The 15,778-nt window shown below is 47.7% G+C and overlaps 1 protein-coding gene across 7 annotated transcripts in view; it reads right to left on the bottom strand.

Moving 5' to 3' along the window:
* Positions 1–15,778, bottom strand: part of LOC308661208 (uncharacterized protein) — a 259,267-nt gene that overhangs the window by 95,846 nt on the left and 147,643 nt on the right. For 2 of the 7 annotated variants that reach the window (XM_081316083.1, XM_081316084.1), the window contains exon 2: positions 1,714–3,418. The exons of 2 other annotated variants lie outside the window; for them this stretch is intronic. In XM_081316083.1, the coding sequence (XP_081172209.1) occupies positions 2,096–3,328 (1,233 nt within the window). In that variant the 5' untranslated portion in view covers positions 3,329–3,418 and the 3' untranslated portion in view covers positions 1,714–2,095. Of the gene's footprint in view, positions 1–1,713; positions 3,419–5,396; positions 5,514–15,778 lie in introns of those variants that run through there. 3 more of the 7 variants (XM_081316085.1, XM_081316078.1, XM_081316086.1) reach the window with 3 other exon arrangements.

Genomic DNA, 15,778 nt, shown 5'->3' with positions numbered 1-15,778 from the left:
CCAAACATTATCAAATGTCACCTTTAGATGTCTTAAGAGCAGCTCACCTGCCTGGAGGATGCAGAGTTGTTGGATCACAACTCCCATCAAGTCCAGCAGGCAAGGCGTTATGGGAGTAGAAACCCAGCCTTCATGGAGAAGGAGAAATGTAAGGATCCAAATACATATTCAAGAGCAGAACTTGTTCTAGGTCAGTGTGGCTGGCAAGTGCCATTTGCAAGGAGCAGCTGAAGAAGGAAAGGGAGACAAACCATTTAAAAAATGATAATTAACCCAGATCCTGACTGATAATGATTTGCCATCTAGCCGGACCAGGAAGGGGGCCCACTGGTTCAAATGGACGGATAAATGTTTTGCCAAATAGGGAAATAAGTCAATCGGAGAGTGAGTGAGTTGGTTGGTGTCCAAATTTGATAATAAAGAAATGGAAATAAATATGTTTAGGTGGTCCTCAACTTAAAACTATAATGGAGTCTGCCCCTTATTGATCTGGGTCATGGCTTTTGTGAGCGAAGTCCGTCGTAACTTCAAACGGTCGCAGGCTGATGGCTGCCTGTGCTGAACTTCCACGGCCCCATAAGACCTGACCAGCATCAGGGTACCAGGTGCCTCTGGGGATCCAGGGGTCCGGATCAAGGTGCTCACAGGGACTCCCACCCCGTGCTTGGAGGGGGAGGGAAGATGCCAGGAGCCCCCAGAAGCAGCCAATAGGAGTCGGGCAGATCCCAGCTTCTGGGCACATCAGCAACTATGTCATAAAGGATGTTTCTATGGGATCAAGAGGGAAAAAGGCCACTTTCACACTGAAACAGCCAGGAAAACTTTATGCTGTGTTGCGCTGGGGATGAGATGCCATTTCACGGAGGAGGACGGAGGAGAAGAGAATTAACCACAGTTCAGGACAACAGAGGAGTTAAGGTAGGTCTGGTTTACTGCCGCTAAGGAATCCCAGAAAAAGATTGCATGAAATTTAGTTTCTCTATTTCTCTATGGAAAATAGGGTAATTGGTTCCAGACAGACGTAAATTGGCAATAAAACTATTGAATATAATATGGTATATGAGTAACAATGAAACATCTCAGTAACGAATAACAAGAAGGTCCTTAAACGTATTTAAATGTATAGTTAAAACCACAGCTGTACACACAGAAGCCTGTATTGCACACATAAAAGCCTCACATGAATTGAATTTTGGGTCACATGAAACACAACCTGGTAACTATTTAAAGTTCACACTAAATTGAACATTGCACAATATTCTTACAATATAATGCTCTTACTACAAAGACCAAGACGTCAAGAAGGATGAATTTCTTCAATCACACAAAAACTTCGCTTGCTCCACAGTGGAATTTTTATGAAGAACTCTTGAAAAAGGAGATTGGAGTGGACAGCTGCATTGTTCTCAATGGGGATCACGCCAAACACGCTGGAGAAGGATGGAGGATCCAAGAGGCCTCAGCTCCCGAATGGATTGTTTGTAGCTCAGGGCTGAACTGCGAGGCCTTTGGTGCTCTCTGAGATTGGTGGCTTCCTTGCAGATGTTTCATTACCCAATTAGGGAACAGCATCCCTGCTAACAATGTCACCTAGAACTGATAATGTTACCTAGCTGGGTAATGAAACGTCTGCATAAAGAACTCTGATAAATTGAAAGATAAAAAGGACACATATAATATATAATATAATTCAAAGTTGCACTTCCTGTGACCTACAAGGTGTTTCCTAAGATGTGGTTCAATTAATCATGAGTGTGTATTCTGGATCAAGCTGATTGTATCGTGAATAATCTCCTCGTTAAGACTCCTGTGGTCTATATAGGCAGATGCCATCACCTTTAACCACCCTCTCCAGATAGTTGAACTCATGAAATACTTAGATCATCCAAAAATACCTTTATTCACATGTAGAGTAGAATACATCAAGTAAGGTGAGTTAGGAGATATTGTTCAGTATTTCAAGGTCAGAAGTTGGTAATAACTCACAGCACCTGCACATGGATCTGGAGCACACTTGGAAGGCCTCTTCCCTGCCTGACGTCTGGTGTGAAATGATGGAAGATTGGGCAAAACATTTCCCACACTCTAGGTATTTCTATGGTTTTTCTCCAGTGTGGATTCGCTGATGCTTCAAAAGATTATTTTTCTGAGAAAAACATTTATTGCACTCTGAACATTTATGGGGCGACTCCCCTGTGTGGATTCGGCTGTGGCTTCTGAGGGAACATGCATGAGCAAATGTTCTCCCACAGTCTAAACATTTGTAGTTTTTTTCCCCAATATGAATTTTCACATGACTTTTAAGGGCGGATGAGGTACGATAGAATCGTCCACATTCATTGCATTGATGTGGCTTCTCCCCTGTGTGTGTTCTATGATGTTTCCAAAGGTCCCCCTTTTGAGTAAAACATTTTTCGCATTCTACGCATCTGTATGGCTTCTCTCCTGTGTGGAGCCTCTGATGCCTTACAAGGTGGTGTTTTCGGGAAAAGCATTTCCCACACTCCCCACATTTGTATGGCTTCTCCCCTGTGTGGATTCTCTGATGAATCTGAAGATGGGCTGGTGATCTAAAACTTTTCCCACATTCCATACATTTATAGGGTAGCTCTCCTTTGTGCCATTTCTGGTGTGTCTGAAGTTCAGAAGAACACATGAATCGTCTCTCACATTCTGGACATTCAAAGGGTTTTTCTCCGGTGTGACATCTCTGATGTTGCATCAGGTGTGATTTCCTGGAAAAACATTTCCCACATTCGAGGCACTTTTCGTTTTTCTCCCCTCTGTGTGTTTTCCAATGACTCCAAAGACTTGAACTCTGGGTGAAAGATTTTCCACACTCAAAGCATTTGTAAGATTTTATTCCTGCATGAATCTTCTCATGAACCCAAAGACTCGCACGGTGAGAAAAGCTCTTCCCACATTCCCAACACTTGTAAGGTTTCTCCCCGGTGTGAACCCCCTCGTGGTTTCTGAGAGTGACTTTTTGACGGAAACATTTCCCACATTCCAGACACTGATAAGGTTTCGCTCCAGTGTGGATTTTCTGATGTCTAAGAAGTCTTGACATTTGACCAAAGCATAAGCTGCATTCCTCACATTTATGGGGTTTTAGTCTGGGGGGGCTTCTAAGATCTTTGGCGTCTTTTCCAGAGAAGGATTTCTCACACTTCAAACCTTGACTGGATCCACTTTCCACATGGACCTTCCTGTGGGTCAAAAGGAGGGACAGGCTTCCACACTCTGAGCATTCATGGGGTTTTTTGGTGTGGTTTTCCGAAGTGCTGCTTGTGTCTGACGGGGGATCCAAGAGTTTCCCAGGCTCCATGCTTTCTGGTGGCTGCTGCCTGGTGCTGATTTTCTACTATGTGCTGATGGCTGTTTTGCAGGTGAATCTTTGGCCTCAGTTGTTTTCCTGCTGATGAAACAACAACAACCACACAAAAAAAATGAGAACAGTATTTCCTATTGAGAAAGATCGCAAAATCATTGGGGGCAAGATGCCGACATCTGCAAACTGCTCAGAGAGTGCCGTAAAAAACAATGTTACTAAGTCTAAGTGCTGTTGCTGTTGCTAATAACAACCACAACAGAGGTTGTGGTTGTTATTAGCTGTTATTGGCCACCAGCTCTGGCCAAAGAGCCCCTTCTTGTCTCAGTGCATGGAGCTTCTCATCCCTCCATCAGTTGAGAGGGAACCTCATCCATTCCTGGGCTGGATTGTGGCTGTCAATCAAAGAAGGGATCTCCTAGGACAGGGCGATTCAACCTTTTCACCACTTTTAGGATATATGGCAACATCCGAGTACCACCAGTCGCCTAGCAAGGTGTCAAAAACCTGATCACCAAAAAACAAAAAGAACAAACTGATGAAGTACAGGTAGTCCTCGACTTCTAAGAGTTCACAGTGACTGTTCGAAGTTACAACGGCACTGAAAAAAGTGCCCCCCCCCAAGCCACAGCCGAGCAAGACACCTGCCTGCCCGCCCGGTGGCGCTCTTCCTCCTGTCCGAGGATTTCATTGTTGTGAGCATTTCTGTTGAGAATTGACAGCAGGGGTGGGGGGTGGGGGTGTTTGGTTTTTATTTCCCCCCCCCCTCTGCTGAGTGGTTGCAGCAGGTTTGGTCACTTCACATTTTTATTTATTTATTTAATTTAATTTATATACCGCCCTTCTCCCGAAGGACTCAGGGCGGTGAACAGGGCAATAAATACTAAAATACAGAGATACAAAAATTAAGAAGAGATTAAACCATAATGCCCAATACAATACAACAATAAATTACATAAAAACAATGATAAAACCCAAACCCATCAGACCAGGCCGGCTTGTTCAAACAAATAGGTCTTTAGATCACGTCGGAAGAAGCGAAGGTCGGGAGCCACATGACCCTGGGACACTGTGACCGTCATAAATATGAATCAGTTGCCAAGCATCTGAATGTAAATCACAAGACCCTGGAGATGCTGCAACATTCCAGCTGATCGGCGCTTCTTCTGGGCTCAGCAGAAGCGCCGGGATCAGCACCGAGCTCCAGCTGGAGCCTGGAGCTGATCCTGGCGCTTCCGCTGAGCCCTGACAGCCCTGCAGCTGCACCCGTCTCTCGCTCAGGCTTGTGCGGTGCTGCCACCGGTTCAGCTCATTCCCCTCTCCCGCTACCACTTTTCTAGGATGGTTGCATGCCACCCTCGGCCATTTCAGCCAGGTGGAGCAGAGCATGTGTGAAAAAGGCTTCTCTTCCCTTAAGCTTTTTGGAGGATGCAAGGCCACAAAGATTCCAGGTCTCTGCCGCTGCCTCGGATAGGCATTTTGAAAAATATTTAAAATTATGGAAGGCAGCCTTCTAGCCATCAGCTTGTCCTATTACCTGCTTTACAAGACCAGCCTCCAAGGTTCCTTAGAATTTCCTCAGGAACAAAAAAGGGAGGACAAAAAATGCTTCGTAGGGATTCCACACAGTTTTTTTAAAGCAGAAGCAAGGTAATCATTCGCATAAACACAAAGGGTTCCCTTGCTGGAATTTTAAGCTGAGCACAACATGAGCTCAATTCAGTTAATTTTAAACTTGTTTTCTTTCCCCCAAACCCTCCGCTCCCCATTGCAATGAGGTCAGTCGCGTGAATGCCACATTGCTAACCTCAAGAAACGTTTTAAAGCTCCGTTTACTCCATGTTTGCAACTGCGCGTGCGAGGATCTGCCTGCTCAGAGACACCCCCAAAGATCCTTCCCGGATCCACCCGGAACCCCGCGGGGAGGGGGCAGATCCAGCCCAGGGAGGGATCCCCCCTTTTGCCCCCTTGGAGGAAATGCAGGGAGTCGCTCCCCGCAGGCGACGCCAGAGCCGAATCTCCCCAAGGAAATCCCTGCAGGACGAAGAGGGGGATCCCCAGCTACCTTTCTGCTTGCGGGGAAAAGATCTCCTGGCGGGAGGGGCGCCCCGAAGGCCGGAGGGAGGAGAAGAGCCAGGACTGCCCGGAGCGGGATCCAGAAGCCTCTCCCCAGGGATCCAGCGCCGATCCTCCCGAGGAGAAGCGAGACACCCGGAAGGAAGCGGAGATGCAGCGAGTGGGAGGGTCGAGGGGGGCGGGGCTTCTCTCTTCCTCTTAGGCTCCGCCTCCGCCTTGCAGCCCCGCCCCTTGGCCGCCCCCTCTCCTCCCCCTCCCTCCCGGGGTCTCCTCCGCGGCCGAGACGGGAGGGGAGGGGAAGCGGGGCAGGGTCCTCCGTGCAGCCGAGGTTGGGGGAGCGCCTGGGGGAGGAACGGAAAGACCCCCGAGCGGATCCCTTCTGGATCCCGAAGATCTCCAACTCCAGCTGCGCAGGAGCCCAGGAGAGAACAGACGGGGGGGGGAGGAGAGACCACCCAGGACCCCCCTTTCTGCCTTCCCCTGCCTTCTGCCCGGAATCGGAGAGGCGCTGTGGATGCTGGGTCCCTGCTTCCCTCCCAAGGATAAAAACACTTGAGCCACTGCTGGGCTTCGGGGTCTCCCGTTTCACACAGAGACTTATAAACTCTTTGTAGGGCCCTGAGGAGACCCCTTCTTATTCTTCTCTACCCCACCCCTCCCTTGACACTCAATGTCGATTTGGGTCTCTTAAGGATATTTCAACTATTGAACATATATTAAGCTTATTTGGACTGTTCACAAGCTCCGAACATTATCAAATGTAACCTTTAGATGCCTTAAGAGCAGCTCACCTGCCTGGAGAATGCAGAGTTGTTGGATCACAACTCCCATCAAGTCCAGCAGGCAAGACATTATGGGAGTAGAAACCCAGCCTAACTCACACCGGGACAATTCCATTTAGTGAATGCTAGCAAGCCTCCTTGCGGCAAGACAATCACTGGACCCACAACCAGTGCTTTTTTTTTGTAAAAGAAAAACGTGCCGGAACTCACACATGTCATACAAACCCGCCTTGCCTACCCTACAAGGTTCTATCCAAAAAAAGGTGCCGGAACTCCGTTCTGAGCGTTCTATGAGGAAAAAAAGCCCTGCCCACAACCCAAGAAACACAAGGTTAACCTGCTGTATATAGAATGACATTTTATTTACTCTGCAGTCGAAATAATTCTTTCTGAAATACAACAATAATTAGAAGCATTGAGAGCAGCACCATCACATGACTGCCATTTGCAAACTTCTATGCTGGTTTGCCCAGAATGTCAAAGGGGAAGCTGGCATGGAAGACTGCAAGTCGCTGGGTAAGTATCTTCCACTCACATCCCCTCCCTTGACCCCTCTGCACTTGTGCTGTGCCAGCCACTTGCGGAGTCCCAATTGCCTCCTTCCTGACCCACGTGACCCTCGCTCCCCCACGTCCTCTCCCTGTCCTGTTACTCCTCTCCTGCTGCCACGCCAGGCCTCTTGTGCACCCCTTGCTCTCTCGCACACCCACCCATGCCACGCCGTTTGCACACCCTTCCTGACCCTCTCCCATAGCCTGGGACACTCCTTGCTCCCTCTCACACAGGTCAGGAGATGCTTTGCAGCTGTGGACCTGGGACTCACAACTTCCTGCCTGTTTCCCCACTGACTTTGTGGGGAGCCTGCAGAAAGTCGCCCCGTCAAATGACCGTGGGATTCAATTAACGACGGCAACCGGGACTGTAGGGATTGTCATCACTCTGCAGTGCAGTCAGGGGTTTATGACGGCATCGTTTAAGGATGGAAACTCCAGTCCCAAATGCTGCCATAAGCGGAACACAGGCTGTGGTTTCTTTTCCTGTTAGCAAGCGTGAAGATCGAGCCCAAGGAAGCATAATGAAATCATTGAAGAAGAATGTTCCATTTATCAAACACTGGCAAGAATTTTAAAATAACATTTTTAAGTATTCTTGGAGTTCCTGAACATCTGAGCAGTTTACATCTGCTTTGACTTTCTTTGCTAGAAATACAGAAGTGGCAAGAACTTTGCTTTCAACATTTTTTTTCAACTAGACAATTTGTCACGAATGAAGGCAAATATAAATTATATGCGTGTCCATGTATGATAGTTAATGACCTAAAAGCCAGCCACCAACACACCCCAATCCACATCCCCAAAGCCAGAAAGTTTTGTAACCACATTATGGGCGCTACACAACCTGATGGCTTTTAAGATCACTTGTGTGATTCTGCAGCTGTGGGATCCCAATTTTTCTTTTTCTGCTAGTTTCTGGCATTCATTTTGCCACTTTTTATAAAAAAACACACATTTGGAAGAATGGCTTTATGTTTAGTAGTACGATGACTTGCTTAATGACCAGAAACATGTCAGAAAATCAGCTCTGATATATATGGGTGCCTCGACTAACAACCGTAACAACTTATGACTGGAAATCTCTTCCCAATTGTGACTGTAAGTCGAGACTAGCTGCACTCTGCAAAACATTATCTACTCTGCTTGTCACTTATAGCTCTTTTCTCTTGTGTAATCACTTTGTTAAAGTACTAGCGCGGCTGCTTTGTGTGCCAAAGTTTCTAACACTCCCAACATTTATGCAGTTTTCCTTGATTATGGTATTTAAGGCTACTGGAGTAGGAAAATCATTTTCCCCACACCAAACAATAATAGGATTTCCCTTCTGTCACTGTGTGATGTTCCTGGTTAACCTTAAGATGTGACTTTTGAAAAAAAAACATCATTTTTTTTCACAACAGAAGAGATTTATCTCTGCAATGGACATTCTGATGCATTTGTAACTCTGATTTATAATGAAAAGGTTTCTCGAACTCTGCACACTTATAAGGCCACTATCCTGTGTGATTTCTGGTGTGCATGCGAAGTGATGAAGGATGGGCAAAACATTTCCCACACTGCAGACATTTGTAGGGTTTCTCTCCAGTGTGGATTCGCTGATGCTTCACAAGCGTATCTTTCCGAGAAAAACATTTATCGCACTCTGAGCATTTATGGGGCTTCTCTCCTGTATGGATTCGGCTGTGACGTTTAAGGTGAGATGAAACAGCAAATGCTCTCCAGCAGTCTAAACATTTGAAGTTTTTCCCCTCTGTGTGAATTTTCTGTCCTGTGTGGACCTTCTGATGGATTCCAAGGCTTTGTTTTTGGGAAAAGCATTTCCCACACTCCAGACATTTGTGTAGTTTTTCTCCAGTATGGATTCGCTGATGCTTCAAAAGATAATCTTTCCGAGAAAAACATTTATCGCACTCTGAGCATTTAAAGGGCTTCTCTCCTGTGTGGATTCGGCTGTGGCTTCTGAGGGAACTTGCATGAGCGAATGTTATACACTTATCAGGCCACTATCCTGTGTGATTGCTGGTGTGCATGCGAAGTGATGAAGGATGGGCAAAACATTTCCCACACTGCAGACATTTGTAGGGTTTCTCTCCAGTGTGGATTCGCTGATGCTTCACAAGAGTATCTTTCCGAGAAAAACATTTATCGCACTCTGAGCATTTATGGGGCTTCTCTCTTGTGTGGATTCGGCTGTGACGTTTAAAGGAAGATGAAACAGAAAGTGCTTTCCCACAGTCTAAACATTTGTATTTTTTTTCCCCGTGTGAATTTTCACATGACTTTTAAGGGCGGATGAGGTACAATAGAATCGTCCACATTCATTGCATTGATGTGGCTTCTCCCCTGTGTGTGTTTTATGGTGTTTCCAAAGGTCCCCCGTTTGAGTAAAACATTTTCGGCATTCTATGCATCTGTATGGCTTCTCTCCTGTGTGGAGCTTCTGATGCCTTATCAGGTGTGGATTTTGTGAAAAACATTTCCCACACTCCCCACATTTGTATGGTTTTTCCCCCTGTGTGGATTCTCTCTGTCACTGTCACTCCAATTTCACACCTCCCTGCTGCCTTCAGATACCCACAGATGACATTGCCAGGATCTTAAGATTTATCAGATGATGATCTGTGCCGTGAACTTAGACTAAGATCTTGTAGTTTGTCGTATAAAATGCTTTGTAGCTGAATAGTTTGCCATGCACTTTCCTTTATGCTCCCATACATCCTTCTCACGCTCCTAACCCTCCTTTTAAATTGTTTTTAGACTCTTATTGTTATATACAGTGTACCTTCTGACTTAAATCTTTTAGCTTTTCATAATAATCGTCATTATAATTTTAGTCTCTTTATTTATGGGGGATGTGTGGACTTCAGCTCCCAGAATTCATGCTGGCTGGGGGATTCTGGGGAGTTGTCAAGGCTGAGAAAAATGGATCGGGACGTATATAGGCAAGGCATCAACGTCCATGCGTGTTTTGAGGGGTGTGCATCTCTATGCAAATCACTCAAGGACAAATGTAAGCATTCAAATCCAAGTTCAAGACCAGAACTTGTTTGTTCACTTGCAACAGGCAGATAAAGAAGGGGAGACATATTGTTATAAAATTGATCAATAACCCAGATCCTGTTACAATCTGCTTTCTAGCGGGACCCAGGAAGTGTGACTTTTCTCTTGCAACCCCTGCCCTGCGGAAGACACTTTTCTGGGGGGGGGGGGCTTTTAGCCTTCTGGAAAGCTGCCAAGGGCTGTTTTCCCCCCAGGCCCTGGGACAAGGAAAGGCTGGGACCGGAGGATTTGAAGATTGGGTGTATCTCAGGTGCCTGGTTGTTTGGGTTCTCTTGATTTCGGCTCTAGGATTGTGAGCCTCTTTTCGGAGTTGCGTTCTACAAGAGGGGTGGACACAGAGTCAGACGCGTGGATGTCTTACAACAAGGCAAATAAATGTGATACTTGATAATAAATAAATGTAAACAAGCAAGGATGACTCTTTGGGGGAGGGGGTTGGCTTACAAAGATAACAGAAAGAAAACCAACAGAATAAGGTGCCTGACACACACACACTCACACAGACACAGGCACCCCAATCTCTAATCCTCCAGTCCCAGCCTTAGCCTGCTCCAGGAATTGGGGGGGGGGGGAGAGAAGAAACAGCCCTTTACAGCTTTCCTAGGCTACAAGAGTGGGTGGGTGGGGGGTTTCTGCAAGGTCCCCCAAGAAAGTGTCTTCTCCAGGGCAGGGGCTGCGAGACAAAAGTCACACTTCCTGCGTGTCGTGTGGCTAGATGGCAAATCTCAACGGTCAGGATCAGAGTTAATTACCAGTTTTATATAATAATATGCCTCCCCTTCTTCTGCCGCTTGTTGCAAGTGAGCAAAGGGCCCTGCCAGCCCCTCTGACCTCGAACAGGTTCTGATCTTGAACCTGGATTTGATTTCTTACATCTCTCTCCCTCGAACGCAGGATCAGACACGTCGTATGCGTCTACATGGACAGGGACGCATGACTTATTTATGTCTACATCAGTGTTTCTCAAGTTGACAGTTTGAAGATGTGTGAATTTCAACTCCCAGAGTTCCCCAGGCAGCATTGAATTCTGGGAGCTGAAGTCCACACCTCTTAAAAGTGGCCCAACTCGAGAAACAACCGTCTGTACGCATGAGTTGACCCAATCCAACCCCAGCCATCTAATCCGAGAGAGTCAGCTTGGCTCAAGGGTTAAACCATTGGGACTTAGAAAGCAGGAGACCATGAGTTCAAGTCCCGCCTTGGCCAGATGCTGGGTGACCTTGGACGGCTCACTCTTTCAGCCTAACCCCCCCCCCCCATACACACACACAGGATTTTTGCGAGGAAAAGAGGATGAGGAGGAAGGTGTGTTTGATTTCTTTGTCCCCTGTGTAAAAAGCACATCGGCAGTCTATAAATCAATAAAAAAATAAAGAAAATAACATTATTTTTATTCTGCAGTCTGGCTTAGCAGCCTTTGCGGGCCTGTTTTCCCTTCTCAGCTCCTTCTGCCCACAAAGGGGGCTTCCTTGTTCCTGGTCCCTCCCGTGGGGGTCTCTTGTCTTCACGCTGCCGATTCCTCCACTCACCCACCCCTGTGCATTTGTGAGCTTTCGGCTCCTTCTGCCCACAAAGGGGGCTTCCTTGTTCCCGGTCCCTCCCGTGGGGATCTCTTCCCTTCCTAGATCAAGGGAGAGCGGCTGAGCTTGGATCGGTCCCCCCTTTCAGGCCAAGAGCTCCGGCACAGCTGGAGGGAGCAAGTTCAGTCCAGGCAGCCTTGACCCAGATCGAGACGCAGCTTTATTCTCATTTATCTATTCTCCAATTTAGAAACCATCCACGTCACAGAGCGACCGATTTGCCTTGCGGGGAATAGATCGATCCACCTTTTCTGGAAAAGGATCCCGGGGGACGCCTAAAACAGGCACGGCTCCTTTGGCAGCTGCCCGGCTTCACACAAGCCCTGGAGCAGGAAGAGCAGCCCCGCTTCCAGCCCTCCGGGAGGGACGCTCTTCCCATGGGCAGAGGAAACCTCCGCAAGGGATCCCGTCGGAGGATCAGGGGAGGGTTCGGAGCACGTGATCCTGGCTGGGAGGAGGGAAAGGAGAAGAGGCGGTCAAGGGGCGGGGCTTCCAGGTGGAGGCGGAGCCCAGGAGGAGATCAGAAGCCCCGCCCCCGCCTCGATCCTCCCACTCGCTGGATTTCCGTTTCCTTCGTCGTTTCTCTTTTATCCTTGGCAGGATCGGCGCTGGATCCCTTTGGAGAGGCTTCTGGGTCCCTCTCCGGGCAGTCCTGGCTGCTCTCCTCCCTCCGGCCTGTGCCCCCCCCCCTCCCGCCAGGAGAGCTTTTCCCCGCAAGCAGAAAGGTAGCTGGGGATCCCTCTCTTCGTCCTGCAGGGATTTCCTTGGGGAGATTCGGCTCTGGCGTCGCCTGCGGGGAGCGGATCCCTTCCCTTCCCTCCAGGGGGGCAAAGGGGGATCCCTCCCCGGGCTGGATCTGCCCCCTCCTCGCCCGGCCGAGCCTCCCCGCGGGGCTCCGGGTGGCGAGGTCATCCAGTGGTGTCAGGGGACAGCCCACAATGTCTCCTTCGTCTTCCTTTGAGTTTTACTACCCACAACTCTGCTTCGGTCCGTTGGACTTGATCTTGCTGGTTTCTTCCATTTTAGCTCATCGAGATCTTCTTGAATTACGATTCTGTCTCCAGTATTTCGTATCCTCAACAAATAATTCCATATTCTCCTCCCGCTTTCAGGTCATTTACAGATTATGTTCCGCATCTGAGCCTTTTTCATTTCTCTTTGCAGGAAACCAGTGAGGATGTGGCCGTGAGCTCCACAGAGGAGTAGGGGGGCGTTGTTGGATTGGGACCCAACAACCTTTGGCCAGGAATCCATTCTAGAGAATTAGTAAATCGTGGCCCATTTCGAGAAGCAGCTTCCTGCACAAAGGGCCAATCGATTAAGGAGAAATCAAACTGGACAGCAGTGAGGGTCATCCCTGGCCTTGAGTCAGAGGGAGAACAAGTGACCTAGAGACCTTTTAGCTGCAACTATAATGGTGAGTAAGGTAATGTTGGTTAACTCTTAGTTTGGAGAATAATCATATATTTTTTAATGTTTATTTGAGAAAAGAGCAATGTAGAAAAATTGGGTTTTGCTCCCAAGGTGCTGGATAAAGGCATGACGTAATTCTGTTAAGGACTATGTGTTGAGTGTTGTTGGTCAGCGAGTTCTGAATCCATCTAGTGACGCTGTCTATGCAACATTTTTTTACCTTACGAAGAAGTGGTGTGTGGCCTACTTTGTCACATGTCTTACTGAAGTCAAGTTATATGAGGTCTACAGAGTTACGCTGTTCACTAAAGTGTATTCACTTTGTCAGAGAATACAGTACGTTTTGTCTGGTATGATCTGCTTTTGACAAACCCGTCTTGGCTTCTGGTAATTGCTTTGCTGGTTTCTAAATGTTCACAGATTCCTTGCTTGATTATTTTTTTCAAGATCTTCCCAAGTATTGATGTCAGGCTGATTGGTCTATAATTTTCCATATCCATTTTCCCACTTTTTGTAGTATTTTATAAAATCTATAAAATGGGTGGCAAAGAAGTGAGGGTCAAGCCATCATGATGTAAAAATCAGAAAAAGAAAAGGAAATAAGAAATGGGTTGCTTACCCCAGGGCAGGGGTAGGCCACCTTGGCTCCTTTATGACTCGTGGACTTCAACTCCCAGAATTCCTGAGCCAGCACGTCTCAGCTTGGAAACCTCTCCCTTTCCCCGCAGCATGGCTGGCTCAGGAATTCTGGGAGTTGAAGTCCAAGAGTCATAAAGCAGCCTAGAGCAGGGGTAGGCAACCTTGGCTCTTTTATGACTCGTGGACTTCAACTCCCAGAATTACTGAGCCAACATGCCTCAGCTTGGAAACCTCTCCCTTTCCCCTCAGCAAGGCTGGCTCAGGAATTCTGGGAGTTGAAGTCCACGAGTCATAAAGCGGCCTAGGGCAGGGGTAGGCCACCTTGGCTCTTTTATGACTCGTAGACTTCAACTCCCAGAATTCCTGAGCCAGCAAGGCTCAGCTTGGAAACCTCTCCCTTTCCCCTCAGCATAGCTGGCTCAGGAATTCTGGGAGTTGAAGTCCACAAGTCACAAAAGAGCCAAGGTGGCCTACTCCTACCCCAGGGTTTCCCAGCCCCCAGTCTCTGGGCTGGCACAGGCCACAGAATGCCAGAAACTGGGCCACACAAACAAGCCAGCCCTGTCTGCTGGATGCAAGAAGCACGCACAACCATACCCCTCTGGGTTACAGAATAACCTCTCTCCAAAGCACCAGTCCATGGTGCCTCTTCTTTTCCTTATGCAGTGCCTTAATGTGGGGGGATTCCCTCAAGATTAGGGCTTTTCAACCTTTTCACCCATTGTACCACTTTTAGGACAAGGCAATGTCCGAGTACCACTAGTCACCCAGCAAGGTGTCAAAAACTTGACCAGAAAAAAGAAAAAAGAGTTTGCTTAGTGATTGTTCAAAGTTACGACGGCACTGAAAAAAGTGACTTATGACCATTCTTCACACCTATGACCGTTGCAGTATCCCCAGGGTCATGCGTTTTACATTCAGATGCTTGGCAACCAATTCATATTTGTGATGGTCATATTGTTCCAGGGTCATGTGATCGCCTTTTGCAACCTTGTGACAAGCACTTAACCACCATGTTACTAATTTAATCTCTCCCTCTTTCTCTCCCCCTCTTTTTCTGTCTCCTTATTTCTCTCTCTCTCTCCCTCCCTTTCTTTCTCCTTCTTTATCTCTCTCTTCCTTCTCCCTCTTTCTCTCCCTTTTTCTCTCTCCCTCTTTCTCCTTCTCTCTCTCCCTACCTCCATTTCTCTCTCCCTCTATTTCTCTCTCCCTCCTTCTTTCCCTCTATTTCTCTCCCTCCCTCCCATTGTCCCTTCCTTCCTTCCTTCCTTCCTTCCTTCCTTCCTTCCTTCCTTCCTTCCTTCCTTCCTTTCCTTCCTTCCTTCCTTCCTTCCTTCCTTCCTTCCTTCCTTCCTTCCTTCCTTCCTTCCTTCCTTCCTTCCTTCCTTCCTTCCTTCCTTCCTTCCTTCCTTCTTTCCTTCCTTCTCCCTTTTTACCAAGAAACCTGATGCCCACTTAACTCTTTATGAAGCACCTGAGAAAAGTTAGGGAAGATCTATCAACGATATTCAGAGGTTGCTAGCTCATTTAATAAGCTTTATTCCAGCAACAGAAACACTTTTGTGCCTGTTCTTTTCCTTATGCAGTGCCTTAATTTAGCGGGATTCCCTCTAGGTACTCCTTATATTATGACCACAGTTCAGTCCGGAATCTCAGCCTCTGAGAGAAGTGGTCATTAAATGAGATATCCTGTGACCGCTTTGCTCAACAACTGCAATCCTGCATTCATTTTTGTGGTTGTTAAGCTACTTCGCAAGTAGACGAGGTTCCAGATAAGGGTTGTCAGAAGTGGGCAGGAGAGGCCCTGTGAGTCCTGGTACAGGCCACATTCGACTTGCGGGGGTCCTGGAGAAGCTCAGAGATGCTTTGGGACACGTTGCTTAGCAACAGTATGGAACAGGCGGCTTGGAGAATGGCCCAAGGTTGCAAAGGCCTCCAGTCTAGGGATTAGGCCCCCATTTCTCAGTGACAGGGTAGTGGCCGGGCTGAGGTCCAGGCCTGGAGTCAGTGGGAGCTGGCTGAATCTGCTGAAGGCCCCAGGCTTCCATTTAAGGCCCAGCTCCAGCATTGTTGTCAATCAGCGCTGCTGTGCATGCCCGAGCCTGGGCGGTCAGGCTTCCAGGAATGGCTGCACCTTTGAATTCCACTTCAATAGCACCCCAATTCATGGGTGGCCTGTGCCTCATCTCCAGGCCATCCCCACAGCCATTGGCCGGGGCTCCCTCCACTTAAGAACACTCAAGATCATTTAATGACCCCAACCAGGACTCTGGGATTACGTTTGGGGAGTGAAGTGGCCACGTGACCTCTCACTTGACTACTGCTTCACTGAACAACCGAGAT

The sequence above is a fragment of the Vipera berus genome, assembly GCF_964194415.1.
Source record: "Vipera berus genome assembly, chromosome: 2".
NCBI lineage: Eukaryota > Metazoa > Chordata > Lepidosauria > Squamata > Viperidae > Vipera > Vipera berus.
Note: the sequence above shows the minus strand (reverse complement) of the source record. Positions and strands in the feature narration are given on the sequence as shown.